The sequence below is a fragment of the Lissotriton vulgaris genome, chromosome 1_2, assembly GCF_964263255.1.
Source record: "Lissotriton vulgaris chromosome 1_2, aLisVul1.2, whole genome shotgun sequence".
NCBI lineage: Eukaryota > Metazoa > Chordata > Amphibia > Caudata > Salamandridae > Lissotriton > Lissotriton vulgaris.
The window spans coordinates 337,557,588-337,582,102 of NC_141686.1; the positions used below are offsets into that span (position 1 = coordinate 337,557,588).

The 24,515-nt window shown below is 48.0% G+C and overlaps 1 protein-coding gene across 1 annotated transcript in view; it reads left to right on the plus strand.

Annotated features, from left to right (window-relative positions):
• Nucleotides 1–1,097: 1,097 nt before the first annotated feature.
• Nucleotides 1,098–24,515, plus strand: part of LOC147736700 (lectin-like) — a 137,927-nt gene continuing 114,509 nt past the window's right edge. The window contains exon 1 of the mRNA XM_086952673.1: nt 1,098–1,185. Coding sequence (XP_086808799.1) covers nt 1,104–1,185 — 82 coding nt within the window. The 5' untranslated portion in view covers nt 1,098–1,103. The remainder of the gene's footprint in view (nt 1,186–24,515) is intronic.

Here is a 24,515-nt window from a genome sequence, read left to right on the forward strand (position 1 = left end):
TATTACACGCCTGCCAAGCTGTTCAAATGGGGTAAGAGAGAAAATGATAGGTGTCCCAGATGTGACCAAGGCCCCGCAGATCTAGCCCATATGTTCTATAATTGTCAGAATCTTACTCCAGTTTTTAAAGAAATGGAAAGGTTTCTAATGGGGCTGCTAGAGCAACAGATCACTCTATCCCCTACAATTGTTTTGATTGGCAGGGATGAAAACCTTAAACTTGAGCAAGAGGCCGAAGCATTTATTTTTCTATCTATGGCTGTTTTTAGGATTTTAATTGCGGCTGGATGGAAAGACTCTGTAGCTCCCACTTTTCAGATGTGGGTAACTAGGCTTCTGGGAACTCATAATATAGAGGAATGTTTGTACGATTTTAAAGGAAAGAGGTCGAGAGAATATGGTAAGAAGATATGGGCTCCTCTTAGAAATTGGAGAGAAGTCAGATGAATAAGAGTAAGCAGACTTATAGGCGATGTTGATTGACTCCCTTATGTACTACTGTCTGAAACAAACATGGGTTTATGTCTTTTACAATTGTCATTATAAGATGTATATAGCAATTTCAATGTCTGATTTTATCCTGTTGATTAATGTATAAGAAAAAAAAAAGGGATTTGTGAAAGCCCCACAGCAAAAACAGCTGAACACCAGATTTGGTAGAAAGCTACATCTTTAATAAAAAAAAAAAAAATTTAAAGTGCCGCAAGGAGGGAATTGCGTGACGCATCAGTTCTGGCGCATCCCTGCTGATTTGCCAGAACTCATAAATCTGCCCCATAATGCTTGAATAAACTTGTTTTTTAACCGGCCAGAAACACTAAAAGTAAACAGCAGAGTGAATGCAGTTTATTGTTACTTATTTTTTAGAAACATTAATGCATATATTAACTGTTGTGATTGGAGATTTCTTTGGTTTTCCTCAATTTTCTATTCCAACATTTATTTCTACTTTTTGAACGTTTGGACTTGGCAGGTTGTCAGTTTTGAAGAACATGTCAGAATGATATGTAAGAAGTGTGTATTGGGTGACACGTGATACTGACTTGCAGAGTGTTCTACTATTCATGAAGTGTGCCCTCCACTCATTCTTACAGGCCCAGAGGATGGAAGAGTCCAGGACGAGGGGCGGTGCCAGGTCCAGGGTTCTGCTGCTCTGTGTCACCCTCTTCATCACTGTAGGATGGGGTAAGTAAAAGACAGCGCCCTGACCACACCGCTCTCCTTCTAGGCGGTTTGTAACCGGCCATTGTGCACCGACCACACTCCACAGTGATTCACGCACATTTTGTTTTGGTGAATATAAAATAGAGGCCTGAGATTTGCATCTTTTTATTTGTGGTGTAGGTTTAGTGCTGTATTTATAGTTTTTCATAAACAGAAAGTGGTAGTAATACACACGGAAACCGGATCAATGACTCTCCGGACATGGACTTTCCTGATACTTATTTGTTCAAACCAACGGACTCAAACTTGCCGGAAACAATAAAGTAGTGCACTTTAAATCCAATGATGACCTTCTTTTGAGTAAAGAAAGTACAACACATGCTGAGCTACTGGGATGATACAAATGATCAAGGAACGGTGCAAGTACAGTTAAATGCTTGTGGGTCTTTTCTCCAGTATTTCTTGGAAAGTGCTTAAATAACAGATTGCCCTGAAGAAGACCTTGCTAGGGCGAAACACATTGGCTGTGTCCACGTTGCAATGAAATTTTAGAAATAAATAATTTTCTACGTACACAATAATTCAGAGCATAAACCATTATTGAACATCGTAACATGTTTTAATATGCGTATTGCCTCTCATATTTCTGTCTAAAACTGTATTTATAGTTCTTTGGTTTGCTAATTGGTTACACTCCTATTACCAACACTGTTTCACATTATCATTTTTGTTATACCGTTTCTTGTAAAGCGCACGGCTACCCAGATACGGTCTTCTCAGCGCTGGGATGCATTTGCATTTTTATTTCCAAAAACTGTTCACCTGTTTCTTTGCTGTTCGAAGACATGCTTTGTCTTGATCATGTGCTATTTATTTAGGTCTCGCATTAGTAAAGACAGTATGTTTTTCCCCAAAAAATTCATTAAAAAAAAACAAAGAAATACGTACATACAGAGTGGCCCTCTGTCATTTTTCTTCATCCATTGGTCTATTTTAGTGCAAATTACATCTCACTTATGATCACAACAGCATTGAACATGGGTCACTGGTTGAGCCCACTTCATCCATAGTCTACTGACAGTGTGAGTGACAGCATTCTGGCCTTGACTGTACATTATGTGCAAGGTCCACCAGTGCCCCTTGTTATGTTGTTCTGGCTAGGCCTTAGCCATTAGACAAAACATACTGATGCAGCTGTTGTTAGGACCGCGTACCTGAGTTTTTAGTGGGGCACACAATTAGGTACTTGGAGAGATATCTTTCCAGGGAGACAGCACCCATGATGTAGATCTATCATCTATAGGCTAAGGTATGGGGTCTGCTGCCAAAGCCGTGAGATCTTCCATTATACAATAATACTTCTTCTTAGCAAGGGGAGGGAGATTCGGCACTGTAGTCCTTTCTCCATTGTCTTTTTATGATGACATCTCCCTTCATGATTTACTGACTGACTGCTATGCTAAAAATATTTGTACTATGAATTTTCCTGCTTGTTGTGACACATATACTGCACGTTGGGGCTCGGTAGTTAAAATAAATAGTTGTCACCACCAGATCTTATTATGGATGAGTACAAAAGAGTGAGGTAAAGGGTATGTCTTGTTACCATGATTCCTGCGAGATCTGGGAGAGTTCTGTTCTGGGTGCCTAATCATTTGTTTCACTGTGAGTGAGTAGGAGAGCAAGTGAGGCACTATGGCTAGTCGGTCCTAGGTTTGTGGGTACTAAGGCGGTAGAAAAACTTAGTTCCTCTATACCAAGTTCCCATTTCCTGTTAATAGTTCTGTATTTGTGCAGAATCCCTGCAACATTGTGGGGCCCTGGACCACCATGGCTGTACAAACAGGAAGAGGACCTCATTGGCGAACATGGTCTAAATATCTGGTATGTACATAGTGGTGGCTACCATTAACAAAGGTTGGTAACCAATAGGAGTACGCAGGGGAGCACATGTTAAAAATAATAGATAGAAACACTTACCTGATACTGCTGGCCGCCACCTGCATTGCGTCGCTCCTGCTGGCCTCTTCTTGGTCCCAGCATCCCCTGGGTCAGACTCCGGAGTCGGCAAAGAAAAAATAAAACAAAGTTATAGTATTGTTTTATTTTTCGGCCATGGCAGAGGGGCCGCCAGTGGATGCACCTACAGTGTGGGGATCGCTAATCACAGACCATTAGCAAACCCCCAAAAAGCCAAACCCTCACTGTTGTGGTTGTTGCCTCTACCGTTGGTGGACTCAATAAACAGGGAAATGCGCCCTTCCAAGACTGAACCACATCCAAACCTCCTCTTTGTAAATCCCTGCCAGGACACCTTGCTGCTCTGTCCATCTTCAGTTTCAGACTCCTTCCAAAACTTGTTTGTGTTTGGAGAGTTTCCCTGACCTTTGACCCTTGTGCTGTGTGTGCATCACAATGCGCTATTCGGCTCCAAAGAAGCTTCCCACTGTGAGTCTGGAGAAATACTGGGTTTGGTTTGTGTATTTGTGCAGTGGGAGGATGTTGACAGTTAGTGTCATCTGGGGGTTTATGTATTTGCACATTAGGAGGATATGGGCAGTTATTGTTGTCTGGAGGTTTGTGTATTTGGGCCTTGGGAGGATGTAGGCTGGAAATGTTGTCTGGGGGTCTGTCTTTTCGAGTAGTGGGAGGATGTCAACAGTTAGTGCCGGCTGTGGGGTTGTGTATTAGGGCAGTAGGGGGCTGTCAACAGTTAGTGTTGTCTGTGGGTTTGTGTATTCGGGGAGTGGGAGGATGTAGGCAGTAAGAGGTATCTGAGGGTTTGTGCATTTGGGCAGGGGGAGGATATAGGAAGTTAGTGTCATCTGGGGGTTTGCCTCTTCAGGCAGAGGGATGATATGGGCAGTTAGTATCATCTGGGGGTTTGTGTTTTCGGGCAGTGGGAAGATGTAAACAGTTAGTGTCCCCTGAAGCTTTGTTTATTCAGTCAGTGGGAGGGTGTACACAGTTTTTGTCATCTGGGGGATTGTGTATTCAGGCAGCGGGAGAATTTAAACAGTTAGTGTGGTCTGTATGGAGGCAGTCAGAGGATGTAGACAGTCAGTGTCATCTGGGGCTTTGTGTATTCAGACAGTGGGAGGATGTAGGAAGTTAGAGTTGTCTGGGGGCTTTTACATTTGGGCAGTAAGAGGATGTCGGCAGTTACTGTCATTAGGGGTTTGTATCTTTGGGCAGGGGGAGGATGTAGGAAGTTAGTGTCATCTGGGGGGTTGTGTTTTTAGGCAGGGGGATTCTATAGGCAATTAGCATCAACTGGGGGTTTGTGTTTTCAGGCAGTGGGAGTATGTAAACCGTTACTGTCTTTGTTTTTTTTTTATTTGGGCAGTGGGAGGATGTAGGCAGTCAGTGTCATTTGGGGTCTTATGTATTTGGCCAGAGGGAGGATGTAGGCAGTTAGTGAATAACCAAATCCCACGCACACACCCAATTGAATTAAAACACAAAATTGTGTGATTTAACAAATCGTATATAACAGTCTTTAAGGAATGATATCCACTTCTTCTTGTTAGAGCATTAATTTCATTTTATTGCTCAAGTTGCACCACGCCAGCCGACACGTGTTTCATCAGAGTACAAGTCACTCTGACTCTTCAGGGCTGGAAATAAAACAAAATATGTACAATATACTTGATGCCTGTGCTGTGTATTCTTGTTATATCACTTAACATGTAAGTAACAATAGTTTACAAGGAGGTAATTTGATACCCAAGATATTTACATTGGCACACTTTGTACCTCACGACTGTCTCTAACATCCCCAAACACACAATAGCGCAGGGGGTGGGGACGAAGAGGCAACAATACCTATATTCCGTTATATTTAAAAATTGTTCAAAAAAAGAGGGTCGAACTTAGGGATCTCATTCGATGTCATTCTAAACCTATATCGTTCAGATTCCTCACACCACGTTTACATAGCAATGAATGTTTATGTACAATGCCGTCGACAATTAGATAGATATTCAGCAAAAGCATCTTCACTTGTGAATGTGACAAGTCCATGCAGTAGAAAAGTGACGGTGTGATCGATTTGCGGCGACGTTTCTTTTATAGCCTTTATATAAATCTTCACTGGTGGCCAACATAGTTGTCCATGTTTCTTTATGAATTCACAAAAAGATGATTCAGAAGTCTAACAAAATGAATGTAAATGTACAGATAAAGATTAATGATATAAACATACCTGTGGGTACAAAACAACAACGGGCGAAGACGGAAAAGGTAAGTGATGTGAAAAAAAGGTGTCAAAGATTCCAAGTTGAATCAGACCCAGTGTCTGCAAAACACGTTCTGTGGAGCGACGGAGAAAAGATAGACCCAACACCGTGGTTATATTATGTGAGAGCAAGAGAAGCTGATCTGTATAGGACATGCATAATCCTACCTTACTCTTTATGATGGCGTGTATTGTAGTTCCTATTAGAATATAAAAAAAAACTTTCTCCCATTGAACTAACAATATGTCTTGGGTAAAAGTAGGATAAATCTACTACTTTAACCCCCGGAGCCCCCATATTTCTAATTGGAGTGCAGATGGAAGGCACTACTCTAGGGTCTTGAAAATGTATTATTATACAATCCCCCTCCTGAGTTTTTTTACCCTGCCCTACCCACTCAACCCTACGAACACTTAGGATGACCCCATCCACACCCAAAGGGATTGGCTTGTTTGACTTGAGCCAATGGATGCACTTATTTTTGAGGGATTGGTGGTTTTCCATTTGGCCTTCTTTGAGAGGGGGTACATTTACCAGAACAGCAACAAAAGGTTGACAGTCTGGCGGGAGGTTTACTGGGGGGACCCGACGTACTGGTTTTCTATTGACCGATGGGGTAGTAGATGGAGCTGTCGGTTGGGGGACAGGTCTAGTAACTTTCCCTGGTGCTAGTTTTTGGGCTTTATCACGTGTGCCCGATGTTTGAATGCCTATCACTTTACCACTAGCTGTCTGCTGCTGTTTTTGTGGAAGTGACTTAGACTTATTTGTAACAGCCTCTACGTGTACTGGAGGTCCCTTAGGTTTTGGCCCTACTATCAAAGGGGAAGAAGTTTTGGGAGCTGAAGTTTGTACTCTACTACTTTTAGCCTTGTTTAAACATTTTGTGGGTTTAGGGTCTTTCTGTGGAGGTAGTTCATTCCCCTTTACACCCATATCTAGGTTTCCACTTGCTCTGGCTAGTTGTTTGAATGTAGTTTTGAGTGAATGAAACCCGTCAAGGGTTGATTGTTCAAGTTTATCTATCCTCGCCCCCAATTCCTTAACCTGTATTAGTAGGGGCGTCAAGAGACTATTTACATTCTCCAGGATATTTTCGATAGTTACCGGGTTAGTAGGCTTGGAAACATTGGAAAGATTAGCGGAATTATCATTTATGAGTGGCCCCTTTAGAGAGACCACAACATCCCCTTCTGTGTCCACTTTGTTCTCTATTGACAAGCCCCTTGGGTTTTTCACACCAAGTCCAGAGAACTTTTTTGCTCTTTGGTAAAGAGCGGCCTGTCTCACCAACCTACCCTGTTTACGTTTTCCTGCCTTTTTGTTTACGATGTTTTTATCCAGCCTAGTTTCGGGAGTTTGAATATTAGAGGACACCCCTTCTGTCACCTCATCTGGTATTTCTATGATTGGAGTGGGCAATATTGGTGATAGAGGCTGGCTGTTGGTTACGTTTAAGGGTTTAAGTGATACTAGTGGCAATGCTTTACTAGGACCACCCTCTTCCTCAGTGCCACTGGGGAGAAGCGTGGCCAGGAGTTCCAGCCTATCTATATTTTGCCCTATTTCAAGCAACTGGGGGGGGTCTGTAGAGTCTCCAGCAACGATAGCGGAGGAAACGGAGTGAACCCGCTCACTGGCCGGTGTAAACGCCTGAGCAGCAGCCCCCAGGGAAGAACGTCTTGCAGGGAGGTAAACCTCTGATAGGCGCCGCTCAGACATGGCGATTTCCTTTTCAATTACAGCCGCCACCCTGGTAATAAAGCGGTCCATGGTTCCAATAACAGGGCTCCCGGCAATAGCTCCTCTCTCACCTTCACTCTGGAGAAGTTTTCCAGAGCGGGTGGACATGATTTTAGAGAACACCACGGGGCCTCACACACACCGTCAATGCACTGATGTTGGAGTGGAAAAGGACGTGGCCCAGCCCAGCCTTGACAGCCCCTGACTGCCACAGACTGCCCGCCCTTTGCTCGGGCTTCGCTCGGCGTCCCGCTCGCGTCCCGCTGAGCGCCTAGCGGGGCGTTACGTAAGCACGTTGCAGGCGGGGGGCGTGTCTGGTGGTGGGCGCGTCCGCTATCGCACCTGGTAGAGCAGGGACTCCTGGACCTCCGAGTCCCTGCTAGAGCGCCAACGTGATGTTTTCCCCAAGCGCTTCCAAGAGCCCAGCGCTTAGGGGACAGCTTCCCACTTCCTGAAGCCGCGAAGTGGCACCCGCGGAGCGGGTGCGGCGAGGGGCAGTGGCAGCAACGCAGGAGTCAGTCCCAGGATCAACGGGACGTTCGCAATCTCCACAATACCACCGCAACTCACAGGTGGGTCCCCGGAAACAGGAGGAGACACGCGCCTTTTCTCACTGGCCAGGCGGGGGGCGTGTCTGGTGGTGGGCGCGTCCGCTATCGCACCTGGTAGAGCAGGGACTCCTGGACCTCCGAGTCCCTGCTAGAGCGCCAACGCGATGTTTTCCCCAAGCGCCTTCAAGAGCCCAGCGCTTAGGGGACAGCTTCCCACTTCCTGAAGCCGCGAAGCGGCACCCGCGGAGCGGGTGCGGCGAGGGGCAGCAGCAGCAACGCAGGAGTCAGTCCCAGGATCAACGGGACGTTCGCAATCTCCACAACACCACCGCAACTCACAGGTGGGTCCCAGGAAACAGGAGGAGACACGCGCCTTTTCTCACTGGCCAGGCGGGGGGCGTGTCTGGTGGTGGGCGCGTCCGCTATCGCACCTGGTAGAGCAGGGACTCCTGGACCTCCGAGTCCCTGCTAGAGCGCCAACGCGATGTTTTCCCCAAGCGCCTCTAAGAGCCCAGCGCTTAGGGGACAGCTTCCCACTTCCTGAAGCCGCGAAGCGGCACCCGCGGAGCGGGTGCGGCGAGGGGCAGCGGCAGCAACGCAGGAGTCAGTCCCAGGATCAACGGGACATTCGCAATCTCCACAACACCACCACAACTCACAGGTGGGTCCCAGGAAACAGGAGGAGACACGCGCCTTTTCTCACTGGCCAGGCGGGGGGCGTGTCTGGTGGTGGGCGCGTCCGCTATCGCACCTGGTAGAGCAGGGACTCCTGGACCTCCGAGTCCCTGCTAGAGCGCCAACGTGATGTTTTCCCCAAGCGCTTCCAAGAGCCCAGCGCTTAGGGGACAGCTTCCCACTTCCTCAAGCCGCGAAGTGGCACCCGCGGAGCGGGTGCGGCGAGGGGCAGTGGCAGCAACGCAGGAGTCAGTCCCAGGATCAACGGGACATTCGCAATCTCCACAATACCACCGCAACTCACAGGTGGGTCCCCGGAAACAGGAGGAGACACGCGCCTTTTCTCACTGGCCAGGCGGGGGGCGTGTCTGGTGGTGGGCGCGTCCGCTATCGCACCTGGTAGAGCAGGGACTCCTGGACCTCCGAGTCCCTGCTAGAGCGCCAACGCGATGTTTTCCCCAAGCGCCTTCAAGAGCCCAGCGCTTAGGGGACAGCTTCCCACTTCCTGAAGCCGCGAAGCGGCACCCGCGGAGCGGGTGCGGCGAGGGGCAGCAGCAGCAACGCAGGAGTCAGTCCCAGGATCAACGGGACGTTCGCAATCTCCACAACACCACCGCAACTCACAGGTGGGTCCCAGGAAACAGGAGGAGACACGCGCCTTTTCTCACTGGCCAGGCGGGGGGCGTGTCTGGTGGTGGGCGCGTCCGCTATCGCACCTGGTAGAGCAGGGACTCCTGGACCTCCGAGTCCCTGCTAGAGCGCCAACGCGATGTTTTCCCCAAGCGCCTCTAAGAGCCCAGCGCTTAGGGGACAGCTTCCCACTTCCTGAAGCCGCGAAGCGGCACCCGCGGAGCGGGTGCGGCGAGGGGCAGCGGCAGCAACGCAGGAGTCAGTCCCAGGATCAACGGGACATTCGCAATCTCCACAACACCACCACAACTCACAGGTGGGTCCCAGGAAACAGGAGGAGACACGCGCCTTTTCTCACTGGCCAGGCGGGGGGCGTGTCTGGTGGTGGGCGCGTCCGCTATCGCACCTGGTAGAGCAGGGACTCCTGGACCTCCGAGTCCCTGCTAGAGCGCCAACGCGATGTTTTCCCCAAGCGCCTCCAAGAGCCCAGCGCTTAGGGGACAGCTTCCCACTTCCTGAAGCCGCGAAGAGGCACCCGCGGAGCGGGTGCGGCGAGGGGCAGCGGCAGCAACGCAGGAGTCAGTCCCAGGATCAACGGGACGTTCGCAATCTCCACAACACCACCGCAACTCACAGGTGGGTCCCAGGAAACAGGAGGAGACACGCGCCTTTTCTCACTGGCCAGGCGGGGGGCGTGTCTGGTGGTGGGCGCGTCCGCTATCGCACCTGGTAGAGCAGGGACTCCTGGACTTCCGAGTCCCTGCTAGAGCGCCAACGCGATGTTTTCCCCAAGCGCCTCCAAGAGCCCAGCGCTTAGGGGACAGCTTCCCACTTCCTGAAGCCGCGAAGCGGCACCCGCGGAGCGGGTGCGGCGAGGGGTAGCAGCAGCAACGCAGGAGTCAGTCCCAGGATCAACGGGACGTTCGCAATCTCCACAACACCACCGCAACTCACAGGTGGGTCCCAGGAAACAGGAGGAGACACGCGCCTTTTCTCACTGGCCAGGCGGGGGGCGTGTCTGGTGGTGGGCGCGTCCGCTATCGCACCTGGTAGAGCAGGGACTCCTGGACCTCCGAGTCCCTGCTAGAGCGCCAACACGATGTTTTCCCCAAGCGCCTCCAAGAGCCCAGCGCTTAGGGGACAGCTTCCCACTTCCTGAAGCCGCGAAGCGGCACCCGCGGAGCGGGTGCGGCGAGGGGCAGCGGCAGCAATGCAGGAGTCAGTCCCATGATCAACGGGACATTCGCAATCTCCACAACACCACCGCAACTCACAGGTGGGTCCCAGGAAACAGGAGGAGACACGCGCCTTTTCTCACTGGCCAGGCGGGGGGCGTGTCTGGTGGTGGGCGCGTCCGCTATCGCACCTGGTAGAGCAGGGACTCCTGGACCTCCGAGTCCCTGCTAGAGCGCCAACGCGATGTTTTCCCCAAGCGCCTCCAAGAGCCCAGCGCTTAGGGGACAGCTTCCCACTTCCTGAAGCCGCGAAGAGGCACCCGCAGAGCGGGTGCGGCGAGGGGCAGCGGCAGCAACGCAGGAGTCAGTCCCAGGATCAACGGGACGTTCGCAATCTCCACAACACCACCGCAACTCACAGGTGGGTCCCAGGAAACAGGAGGAGACACGCGCCTTTTCTCACTGGCCAGGCGGGGGCGTGTCTGGTGGTGGGCGCGTCCGCTATCGCACCTGGTAGAGCAGGGACTCCTGGACCTCCGAGTCCCTGCTAGAGCGCCAACGCGATGTTTTCCCCAAGCGCCTCCAAGAGCCCAGCGCTTAGGGGACATCTTCCCACTTCCTGAAGCCGCGAAGCAGCACCCGCGGAGCGGGTGCGGCGAGGGGCAGCGGCAGCAACGCAGGAGTCAGTCCCAGGATCAACGGGACGTTCGCAATCTCCACAACACCACCGCAACTCACAGGTGGGTCCCAGGAAACAGGAGGAGACACGCGCCTTTTCTCACTTGCCAGGCGGGGGGCGTGTCTGGTGGTGGGCGCGTCCGCTATCGCACCTGGTAGAGCAGGGACTCCTGGACCTCCGAGTCCCTGCTAGAGCGCCAACGCGATGTTTTCCCCAAGCGCCTCCAAGAGCCCAGCGCTTAGGGGACAGCTTCCCACTTCCTGAAGCCGCGAAGCGGCACCCGCGGACGGGTGCGGCGAGGGGCAGCGGCAGCAATGCAGGAGTCAGTCCCAGAATCAACGGGACGTTCGCAATCTCCACAACACCACCGCAACTCACAGGTGGGTCCCAGGAAACAGGAGGAGACACGCGCCTTTTCTCACTGGCCAGGCGGGGGGCGTGTCTGGTGGTGGGTGCGTCCGCTATTGCACCTGGTAGAGCAGGGACTCCTGGACCTCCGAGTCCCTGCTAGAGCGCCAACGCGATGTTTTCCCCAAGCGCCTCCAAGAGCCCAGTGCTTAGGGGACAGCTTCCCACTTCCTGAAGCCGCGAAGCGGCACCCGCGGAGCGGGTGCGGCGAGGGGCAGCGGCAGCAACGCAGGAGTCAGTCCCAGGATCAACGGGACGTTCGCAATCTCCACAACACCACCGCAACTCACAGGTCTGGGGGTTACTGTATTGTGGCATTGGGAGGATGTAAACAATTAGTATCATTTGGGGGTTTTAGTATTTAGAAAGTGTGAGGATGTCAGCAGTTAGTGTCATCAGGAGGTTAATATATTTGGTCACCGGGAGGATGTTGGAAGTTAATTTAGTTCCAGGGTTTCTGTATTCGGGCAGTGGGAGGATGTAGGCAGCTGGTATCATCTGGAGATTTGTGAATTTCGGCAGTAGGAGAATTCTGTCAGTTAGTGTAATCTTGATATTTCTGTATTTGGGCAGTAGAAGGATGTAGTTAATTAGTGTAGTTTGGAGTTTTGTGTTTTCAGGCAATGGGAGGATGTAGACAGTTAGTGTAATCCAGGGGTTTCTATATTTGGACAGTGGGAGTATGAAGACCGTTTTAATAACGTCTGGTGGGTTTCTGTTTTCGGCATCCACAGGATGTCAGCAGTTAGTGTAATCTGGGAGGTTGTGTATTTGGGCAATGGGGGTATTTAGACAGTTAGTGTCGTCTGGAAATTTCTGTTTTTAGTCACTAGGTGGATGTATGCAGTTAATGTATTCCGGGTTTTTCTGTGTTGGGAAGTGGTAGGATTTAAGCAGTTGGCGCATTATGGGCATTTGGTATTGAGTCAGTGTGAGGAAGTAAGCAGTTAGTGTTGTCTAGAGGTATAGAGGTTTGTGTATTTGGGCAGTGGGAGGATGTAGGCAGTTAGTGTCATCTGGAGGTTGTGTATTTATGCATTAGGAGGATGTAGGCTGTGAGTGTAGTCTGGGGGTTTCTGTATTTGGACGGTGGGAGGATGTAGGGAGTTAGTGTAGTCTGGGGGTCTGTGTATTTGGGCAGTGGGCAGAGATAGGTAGTTAGTGTTGTCTAGGAGTTTGTTTATTTGGGCAGTGGGAGGATGTAGGCAATTAGTGTTGTCCGGGGGTTTGTGTTTTTGGGCAGTGCCCATAGTCAACCAATAGATTTTAAGTCTCTCGCAAAAGTCCATAGAATCCTACAGATCTCCTGAAATCTTACAAACAAAAAGGTCCTGGTTCCTCCTAGCCCTAGAGGGTGCTCCTCTCCTTCCTGACCTTCCAAAAAGCGTTGACTCCCTAGAATCAAAAGGGGAACTTCCACAGCTAGCTCCATTACTCCAGGGAACCAGACTTGAAAGTTCCAAAGCGGAGTTATCAGAATGATGCTGCATCGTTACCTCAGGACCTTTAACAAAACCGTTCCAAACCTGTCCACTGTCAAAGCCTTGCAATCTGGACTCCAGGTCTAATATCGTTCCACCTGAAATGTCAATCTGCTGGCAAACATGTCTATCTGAAAGGGTTCCCACAAATCCTGAATCTGCATGACATACACTAGACTAAGATTTCAGCCCCTGGTGTCACTCAAGAATCTTGAGATCCAATGTGCTTGTTTGTTCTGATGACCTGGGATAAACTCTGCTTTCAAAGGATTTTTCTGTTCCCAACAAAAATATCAAATTTCCCTTGCTAGATCTTCAAGTTGTTTCCATCTTGTTTTCCCTAAACCATTTATATAGGATACCCACATGTCAAATAGTCCATCTGGATCAATACCACGCTGTTTGCTAAATCAGACCTGAAACTCACCAAAGTGTCCAGCCCTGCTAACATCTCCAAACAATTTATGTGTAAGGATAGCTCTTCTTTGGACCATATCCCCCTACTTTCTAGACCGTTCCTCAAACTCATGTATTTCAGTCTCTAAAGAGCCCTATAATGCAAAGGGCCTTGCGAAATGGCCCAAATGGAGGATGACAAAATTCCTACCACTCTTGCTAGACCCATCAAATGCAAAAACCACAGTTATGGTCATGTCTGAACTGGGGTGGTGTGGAGTGCAAAACAAACAATGGATTTAGGCCCAGATCTCTGTACTGGAGTGAATGTATGACATTGTTCTGCATTCTGTCCATCAACTGTGGTTTTTGCATTTGTCACCCCGAGTGGGATGGGTATGCTCCCATGCTCTCCACACCACTGGATTCAAGCAAGCCGGGCTGAAGACGGCTGAAGTGCCAGAAACCGGTTCTTTGGAAGCTTGTTTCCGGTCCAGGGAAGGCATGGCTTTGCAGTTCGGGCTGGACTGTTCCCATGAGGCACAGGGTCGGACTGATTTGCATATGGCCATGTCTGAACTGGGGTGGTGTGGAGTGCAAAAAAACGATGGATTTAGGCCCAGATCTCTGTACTGGGGTGAATGTATGACATTGTTCTGCATTCTGTCCATCAACTGTGGTTTTTGCATTTGTCACCCCGAGTGGGATGGGTATGCTCAGACGTGAGTCGCATGCTCTCCACACCATTGGAATCAAGCAAGCCGGGCTGAAGACGGCTGAAATGCCAGAAACCGGTCTTCAGAAGCTTGTTTCTGGTCCAGGGAAGGCATGGCTTGGCAGTTCGGGCTGGACTGTTCCCATGAGGCACAGGGTCAGACAGATTTGCATATGGCCATGTCTGAACTGGAGTGGTGTGGAGTGCAAAAAAACGATGGATTTAGGCCCAGATCTCTGTACTGGGGTGAATGTATGACATTGTTCTGCATTCTGTCCATCAACTGTGGTTTTTGCATAGACCCATCAAAGTCAGCACTTGATCTTTGTCAAGTTTTATCTGAAGGAGATAAAGCTGGGTCAGATCGGTATCCACCTGAAAGCCGAGAAATTCCAAATTCTGTGTAGGAGTCATGATTGACTTCTCCGCATTAATAATGAGTCCTAAGGCCTCTAAGAGATCTGTTGACCACTTCATGTGCTTCAGCAATTCCCCCTATTCCTAAATTATCAGTAATATGTTGTCTAGATAAATCAATAAACGTATTCCCTCCTTTCTCAAGAAAGCAACTACAGGGTCCAGTACCTTGGTGACGCACCAAAGGGCTCATGACAGACCAAAGGCAAGACAGGGGAACTGCTACAAAATATCTTTCAAGCTAAACCATAAATGAGTCTGTGAATCTAGATTCATGGAAATTAAGAAGTAGGCGTCATTCAGATCCAACTTCACAAGCCAGTCTTTCTCTTGTAAAATATCTCACATAAGATGGATCCCTTCTATCTTGAAGTGCCTGAAACCGAAAAACTTTTCAATTCCTTCAAGTTTATTAAGGGTCACCAACCAATGTCTCTCTTCTTCACAAGGAAAACATTACTCACAAAACCCTTTCCTGAGTGGATGACTTTGGAAATTGTCCCCTTGAGCAAAAATTGGGTAGGTTCTGCATCTACCAGTATCATTTGCTACTGATCTAAGGACTACTTCCTTGACTGACACCTTTGGTAAGGAACCTTCCAAAAATGTATTTTGAACCTGCTCACAATTAGTAATACCCAATAATCCTTGGATATGACAGACCAATTTTGAGGCAAAAAAAACGTAACCTTGCCCCACCTTTGTGTGAAAAGAACCAACTAGAGGGTTGAAACTTACCTTGATCTCCAGCTCCCTGAAATCTGATCCTGCTGCCTTGTCAGCAGTGCTCGTATCTGATGTCAGGAAAAGACAGCTGCCCAATAGAGGCATAGGCGCTCTTCTTGAAATACGGAAGAGCATCTCTGATGCCTGCAGTCTGTCAGGTAGACACGCTCTTCTCTGATGCCTGAAATCCCACACGTCTTTCGAAAGATGTGCATCCCCTGATTAAATATTCACAGGCTGCTGGGAGTGCCCCAGCCTGCTCAACAATTGGAAGATCAAGCACTCACCTGGTAGATGAGATGCCAATCCCCTCGCTAGTAAGGGGAAAGGCATGGCATGTTCCAAAATAAAAACAGCAGAAAGAAGTGCAACCATAAATTGGAAGGGTGACAAGACATCGACCTACCTGAAGTAAATAAGGGTGTCTCCAAACCTATAAAACATTATAAACATTAATCAAAAATTGTAAACAAAAGCATTAGCAATGTCCTAGTACTTAACTTGTCAAGGAGCAGCGAATACAAGAGGACTGTGCTTAGTGACATTGACTTTATATTGTCTTGAAAGTTCTAAAACTGGAAGTTTTGGTTTATGTTGTTTTTTATGTTCTTTGAAGGGCTGCACGTTGGAGCAGCAAAAAAAAAACTATTATATAATAGTAGCCTCTAGTATTGTAATCAAATAAGCCCAGGACAGACACAAAACCAGATGTTTTTGAGGTGAGGGGTTTTGTTTAGGGTGTTCCAGGCCTGTAGCGGGAATTCCGTTCTCGTACAGACTTGTGCATAGAGACCTGGAACCTCGGTGAATTAGGATGACCCAAAACTCACCTCAGTACCCAAAATCCCCTTACCGAGCTAGCTACAGTGTCTCATTGGTCATAACAAACTCCCAATGCTTAGACAGACCAGAACATGAACTTAGAGTACCTCAGGAATCGTGGAACACATGAACACTCTTTCGTTATATAATCATCACAAACCAGAACGTGAAGTAAAAGAGGGCACGTGCATATTTGAAATATTTATTTACTAATGCAAGGTTCTCAAACGCAGTATCTTGTATAATACTAACAAACATATTATAAGCAACAAAGTTATCAGCATAGTTATCAGTCCATAAAAGGCGAATGGTGAGAGCATACTAATATGCTGAAATGAATAGAAATTAACAATGTCTAATTCACACTCTCCCTATTTAGCATAGTATATTATATCTATGAAGGTCTCATTTGGGTTTTAGCAGGGCGGGCCCATACCTTAAAATCTCAGTGGCAGGACGATCACATCACTTTCCACCAGCTCTCTGCATGCGAAGCACATCAAGTGTGTTTTTGTGCGTTCAGCACAACAATATAAAACTCGCCTAGAGCCAGATTTTGGCAGCAGCATGTGTGTTATGGCTATAGGGGTGCGAAGATCAGACCTTACAACAACACTGGGTTAAGTTATCCGTGTAGCCTTCAGCACTCGCTGTGCAGACAGAGTGCAGAACAAAACTGATATCAGAGCAATAACATATTATTTCTCTAGTAAATCACGAAGCTCTTCTGGGTTGAAAGCTAAAACAACAATTATGTGTCGTGTGCAAAAGTGAAGTAAGAATGAAAACGGCGTGCAAACATTTAATAAACTCATGCTAACTTAACACAGTATGTAGAAAAGAAGTAGCTATATGACACCCCCCCCCCCCAATGATCAGAGCACTGTCAAAATCATGTAAAGGCAGAACATTGAAGGGGTTTAACCTGAAAACAGAGTTCAATAATAATGAGTTAATCTATTCTCCAAACGTATATATGACGGCCTATAGTGGCCAAACGTAATTGTTCCAACCTTTAAAAATATAAGTCAATAGGTCTGGGGCGTATATAAAAAAAAATTCCCACATGAAAAAGGCACTGTCCAAAAATATAAAAAGCACGTGCCGAAATAAGTAAAATAAACTCCATGGCATCTCACGATGTAAATGTAAATGTATAGGCATTTATATAGCGCACTACTTACCCGTAGGGTCCCAAGGCGCTTCGACCACTGCGAAACCCTTCCTGGCTTCCCTGAGAGATGGTCCCTTAATGGGTATCTCCAGGGTGAGACCAGGCATCCCCGGCGGTCTGGTGGGGCCGTTAGTGAAGATGAGGCAAGCTAATGCCCAGAGTTGCCGAGTGTGATCGCTGATCAGAGTGGGCACCGAGGCGAGAGAATTATCGAGTCCGCTGACCCTGGTCCAGAAACCTGCCGCGCCGGGAATCGAACCCTGGTCCCGGGCCGTCCTCTGCTCTCGGGTCTGCCGCCTCTAACCAGTGAGCCACACTACTTCACTTAGATAGAATTGAATATGCAAAATATGCAGCCACAGCCTCCAATATGAAATCAAGGGGCCCGATTCACAGAATGAACTTAAGACTCAATCCTAAACTTACTACTATTTTGGCATTCACAGAATAAACTTACTACTTTTGGTATTCACAGAAGTTAGGATTTTGTCTTAAGTTTGTCTTAAGACAAACTTAAGACAGACTTAAGACAGACTTAAGACAAAATCCTAACTTCTGTGAATACCAAAAGTAGTAAGTTCATTCTGTGAATGCCAAAAGTAGTAAGTGCATTCTGTGAATACCAAAATAGTAGTAAGTTTAGGATTGAGTCTTAAGTTCATTCTGTGAATCGGGCCCACTGTCATCATCTGAAAACAGTTCAGCCATCCAATTAAGTAGTGGGAAGGAACATACGTGCTGCTCTGAAGGACTGGGTTCTTTAAGACCCAGCGGTGCCAGGGCACAACACCTGAAACCTTCGTGGGTAACCTGCTCCGGCGTACGAATCACAGAGACACGGGACACTTCCTTCGGCGTCAAAGATTCAAGGTTTATTTGCTGCAGGGAACACAGAAGTCACGACAAGTACACCACGTGCAACTTGGGGAGACTGCTTCAAATTGGTTCTGTGGATCGCTCCTTTTATACAGTTTTTACCCATAGGACAACATGGCACACAAAAGTTTACAACCCGGTTCCCACCATTATCCCCCAGAGGGGTCGCTTTGGTCACTTTGATACACATGAGGTCCGGAACATAAGTGCGGAAACATTTGGCGGTTCCCAACTGTAAAAACCCATCTTCCCACCATTAGCGAATTCCAATCAGCAGTAAAACAGATCGAAATAGGAACAAGGACAGGTGTAGAGGAAGACGGAGACAGTGGGGAGATCGGAAAGGGTGTAAAAGGGGAGGTATCGGGAAACACGAGATACAGGCATCAAAGGGACGTGCCTAATGAGATGCACGGCTGAGACAATAAGTCCGTGCGGCAAGATGAGCCTCGAGCGGCGCCATCTGCCTTACAGTAGCATCCCCCTCGTCATAAAGACACTTACAAAGGACATGTGTCTTCCGCAAATATCTTGGGAGTCCCAGGGTCGCGAAGCGGACAACGTCCGTTCGCTGGCTACTTGAGGGCAAGAGACAAAATGGATGCCGTATCTAAGATGGAACCCGTGGGTACAGATGAAAAACCCACATAACAAACGAACGGTTTAAGTTAGCACAGCGAAACTGCGCACGCTTACTAAACTCGTCATTTGCGGTTCATAGATACCAGACTCGACCATATTCGTACGAGTCGAAAACACCACTTACAATTGTCACGGAACCTCAGACGCTCCTTTTGCCCTCATGTAGGCAAGCACTAGTCGGAATCATATTCGATATTCATCAAACCATCGAGATGTTGCTGTAGCATAGCTCTGTCCAACCGAGTCCCCTTGGTAACAGGTGGTTGTCTTATACACGTTGTAGCACAGAGGCCACATAAGGCAGGACCACACTGCACACAAAGGCAACACGTGAACAGGAACACTACAACGACTCCGATGATCATCAGAATCTTCCAACCCCAAGTCGACATCAGGCCCCAAAACCACCCAAGTAGCGTCCAATCCCCTACATCCACGTGTATGGATTCGGAGATCTTATGCAACCTCGAGATGGCTTGATAGACAGTAGGAGCGTTATCTGGAATGAAAATGCAGCAGCTCGAATGGATCACCTTACATACCCCACCTCGATCTGCTAAGATGACATCTAAAACCATACGGTTTTGTAACGTCATAAGTCTATCCGCCTGAAGTTCTGTGGTGATATTACCAAGGGCACTGGCAGTAATATTAGCCGTCGATTCTACCACTCGAGTCAACTGTCTCAGGTTCCTACTATTGACCATAGGTCCCCAAAACGGGAGGAAACCCTTGAAAAAGTCTCCTGCCTCTTGACCGGCAGTATCCTCTTCGCTAATTACGCCTCGCACAACTCTAGTCTTATGATAATCGGCATCTACAGTGAACGTCGGAGGCAACAAATTTGCAATGAAGCATGAGCCCATGAAGTCAGCGGGCAACCATGCATATGCACGATCATAGCAGATAAAGTATGTACCCTTGGCAGCCAGAAACACAGGGGACGAGAACATCGGCAGAATGTAATTTTCAGTGCAAGCACTTGCTCCAAGTCGGGCTTGCGATCTTCGGCCACGACCCATGAGACAAAAATTACCAGTGTGGGGTACGACCCATATCGGAGGCGAGCTTTTAAGCTGCTTTTCGCTAGTGAACGCACTATATTCACCTCTACTTAGGACCCTATAGGCCTGTACCTCTTCTTCGGGAATAAGCGAGGGATCATAGATATCACTATCTAAATCCTCTATTGCTATCGACAAAGGTTTTTGATACGAGGTAGGACCAGAGTAGGGGGAACGTGGTTCTCGAATGGGATGGAAACCCAGTGCGCTTCGAAACATTGTTTGAAACGCTCGAGCTGACCCTTGGGAACTATACGGTAACACCAGATATGGAATTCCCTTATCCGTAGTATGTGGCATCAACCCACACACCCAACAATTAGTAGTGTTAACCACTAACTGATGCTGATGAAGGAGCTGAATAAAGGAATTGTTGCGGAATTCTACACGTCTAGCCTGCTCGTGTTCCGGTAACATATGAAAGGAATGGGGAGAAACAGTAGAGGTAAGTTTAGGGTCAGGAGTAGGAGTAGGTGTAGCAGAGGGCAAGAAATAAGACATCGTATAATACACCCCACCCGCCAATAATGCAGAAGCAGTCAAGAACAATACAAACAGTTGGAATATAAAACATTTGGTACGACTGAGTTGCTGCAGCTTGAATCTGTGAACCTGAGCTCCCTCCAAATCATTCAGCTTCGAGAATGCCATTCCCTATGACCGTCCGCAACGTTTCTTGACGCACTTCGTTCTGTGCAGTAATAGTCAATCCCTAGGAGTTCCCAGGAACCGACGGCCTTTAACCTAGCGTCAAGACCTACTATCCAGAAGGAAGTACGCGCGCGGCCCTACGGCCTTTAATGCACAATATGTATGTATGCAAAAACAAAGTCTCTCAGCTGTAAAAGCAAAAGTATAAGGAATGAAGCTCAATATATGTACAAAATAATCACAGTAATATGAATATTCAAAACTGATCACGGAAAACGGGATAATGCAGTTGTCAATACAGAAAAGCAGGATCTTTTATTAGTCTTTAGTGCGAGATCGTAGAAAGTATCGGGTTTTCCCAGGACGTGTCTGCTCGTCAAACAAAGGATCCGTTGAAGAGACAGCGTCCTGCTGATCAGTTGAGTGTTCTGGTCTTGAGTCTTTCGATGCTAATTGTTCAACAGTGTCTTTCTGCTGCGCTGAGGATTCTCCAACAGGCTGTGCGTCGCTGAAAGGTACAAACGCCGACAATGTTTCTGTTTCAGTTGATGCAATGCCTCTCCTTACCCACGGGTCTGCTGGCAAAGGGATGGGGACTCTTTTGGTATGGGTGGCATGCACCCAATTCTTACGTCCCTCGAGACGAACAGCAGTCCTCGTGGCAAGGAGCACCTGGTAGGGTCCAGTAAACCTCGGGTCCAGGTTATTCTTGCGTGAAAAATTTCTCGTCACCACCCAGTCTCCGGGCTGGAGCTGGTGGCCTGGACCCTCCGTCTGCGTCGGCAATGCGTCGTAAACCTGTTGGTGAATTAACCTCAGTTTAGCAGTCAAGTCATGTAGATAATCGATCAACATTGGGTACTCAAGATCACAGAACATTCCTGGCCTAGGAACCCCCCACACATTCGCAGGACGGCCGAACACTATTTCATAGGGACTAAGCCCTACTCGGGAGTGTACAGTCGCCCTAGTTGACAGTAATGCTAAAGGTAAAGCGTCAGGCCACGAAAGACCAGTCGTAGCCTGAATCTTCGCTAACTTTAGTTTGAGGGTGCCGTTGTACCCTTCAACCAATCCAGCTGACTGGGGATGATTGGCGCTGTGGAATTTCTGATTAATTCCAAGGCCCTTACACACACTCTTCATCACACTACCCACAAACTCACTTCCGTTATCTGACCACACGACTCTAGGCATTCCATACCGAGGAAAATATTCCTTCAGTAGGATTTTCGCAGTAGACAAAGCAGTATTGTCTTTGAGAGGATAGGCCTCGATCCATCGGGAGAATGCGCAAACCACAACTAAAACGTATTTCAGGTTATTTCATCGCTCCATATGGATGAAGTCCAATTGAATCACCTCAAAGGGACATGAAGGGGGAGCAAAACTGCCAGGAGGAGTCGGGGTTCCTTTGCCAGGATTGTACATCATACACACCATACAATTCTTCACCAGACGTTCAGCACATTTCGTGATACCATCATTCTTCCACACAGGAGACAATAATTTGCAAATACCTTTCGCGCTAATATGTGCTAACCCATGCGCCATTGTCACAACGGCCAGCACATACGCATCCGGTAACATCCATCTTTTCTGATCAGACAAATCAATCCAACAACCATTCGCATCCAACTTTCCCGTACTTTCTTTCCACTTCGCCTTTTCAGTCTCGGTGGCCTCATTCTGAATTGCTTTCACACTCTCGACAGTGTCCTCACACATACTCGATTCTGTAGGCCACCTAACCGAACTCGTCACATACATCCGAGTGCTAAGGTTCCGGGCAGTCTCCTTAGCAGTCTCATCCGCAAACGCATTACCACGACCAACATCATCCGTCACCTTACGATGCGCACTACATTTAACAATCGCTACTTGTTTAGGCAACGTCAATGCATCCAAAAGATCATTCACAAGCTGGCCATGCTGAATCTTCGTACCGTGCGACGTCAAGAAACCTCTCTCTCTCCACAATCGTCCAAAACTGTGAGCGACGCCAAATGCGTATTGGCTGTCGGTAAACACATTCACACGTTTCCCTTTCGCTAACACACATGCTCTAGTGAGAGCAATCAATTCTGCAGCTTGGGCAGAATTCTGATTCAACCTCGCAGTCTCAACAACAGTATTCAATGTTACAACAGCATAAGCAGTAGTCACATCGCCATTCGGCAACTTAAAACAAGACCCATCCACATACAATGTACCATCCGGATCTTCCAATGGGGTGTTTTTAAGGTCCACTCGACCTTTTGTTTCCTCCTCTGTCCTCAAGTAGCAATCATGTTCTGCTACTTCATCTGACTCTGTGCTAATTGGTAACAAAGTTGCCGGGTTCAGAACATTACAACGTTTTATTTGAATGTGGCTTGCCAATAACGTCAACTCGTACCCAGACAACCTCGCACTCGTCAAGTGCTGAGTTTTCGTTCGATTCAAAAGAGTATCGACTGCATGCGGAACCATCACCGTAAGCATATTATCCATGACCAATCCTGCTGATTGTCGGATGGAGACCGCGGCTGCCGCAGTTGCTCTCAAACAACTCGGCAATGCTCTAGCTACCGGGTCCAAGGTCGAGGAAAAATATGCACATGGACGTTGCTTACCACCAAAAGGTTGCATTAAGACACTCAAAGCACAACCTTCCCTCTCGTGAACATATAATGTAAACGGCTTACTGTAGTCAGGGGTACCTAACACAGGAGCCGAACACAATGAATCACGCAGTTCAGAAAAACTTTTCTGACATTCTTCCGTCCATGGTAAAGGAGTTGAAACATCCTTGCACGTAAGAGCCACCAATGGTTTCGCTAGCAATGAAAAATTAGGAATCCATTGCCTGCAGTACGACGTGATACCTAGAAAGGCACGCACATCTCTTTGGGTTTTTGGCACAGCCATTCGCGCAATTGCTGCAATTCTCTCTGGGGTCAACCTCCTTCCCTCCTTTGACAATAAGTGACCTAGGTAGGTTACTTCTTGACAACAATATTGGAGTTTAGAAGGGGACACCTTATGATTCAACTCACAGAGATGTTGCAGCAACGACACTGTAGCAATTTTGCAAATGTCCTGAGTATCAGCAGCCACCAATAAGTCGTCGACGTATTGGATCAAGGCCGCACCGACCGGCAACCTAAACGCATCCAGTTGACCCTTCAAGGCTTGGCTGTAAATAGATGGACTTTCACAGTAGCCCTGAGGAGCGCGTTTGAACCGGAAGCTGCGTCCACCAAGAGAGAAACCGAAAAGGTCCCTGCTCTCCTCGGCAATCGGGATGCTGAAAAACGCATTTTTCAAGTCAATCACCAAAAACCATGATGCAGAAGCTGGAATCAGAGTCAGTAGCGCCGTGATGTCAGGCACAACGGGAAATTGAGGAACCACAATTTTATTCACCTCCCGTAAATCGATAACAAAGCGATAAACAGGCGGTTTTGAAGGATCAGTACGTTTAAGAATGGGCAGCACAGGGCTGTTGCACACGTTTCCCCGAGTCTCTTCAATAACATCTTTCTCGATCAAATCATAGATGATCGCTAACAGTGCTCGTTCACCATCAAGGGAGATACGATATTGGGGAATACGTGGCAGTCGCACATTAGATTTCAACTGTACAACATAAGGGGAGATATCAAGTAGGCCCACGTCATTTGGACCCGTTGCCCACAAAGACGCAGGAAGAGAACTCAATTCCGGTGGGAGCTTATCGAGGGACAAATACATAGGAGAGACAACCCTCTCTCCTAACGTAAGCTTTACACCCGCAGGAGAACAATACAAAGTCGCGTACAAACGTTTAAGCAAATCGAGGCCCAAAAGATTTTCACCACAACCCGTAGTCAAAATCAACGGAGCTTCTAGCTCACGTGGCCCAATTTTGAGGGGCAAAGGGCGCGAAACTGGATTGCTAACAGGGGCGCCAGAGAATCCAACGGAAACATTTGTTAAGCCAGACAAAGGTGCGCCAGGGAGTTTCGAATGCATGATAGAACTTTTCGCTGCACCAGTGTCCAACAGAAAAGGCTCAACGACGCCCGATGTAGCAACTGCGACGTAAGGCCCTCTCTGATCAACCGGAACTGATACCACTCCCTCTCCTTGTCTATGGCTGTCCTAGTAATTACAGTCGTCAGTTCCCTGATCGACGTAATAATCGTCTACATTGTACTGCGCAGATCGTCCTTGCGATGATCCACGTTGATCGAAACAATTATTAGAATTAGATGAGTTATCTGAGCGATCATTCTGAGCACCACGACCTCTACCACGTGACGCC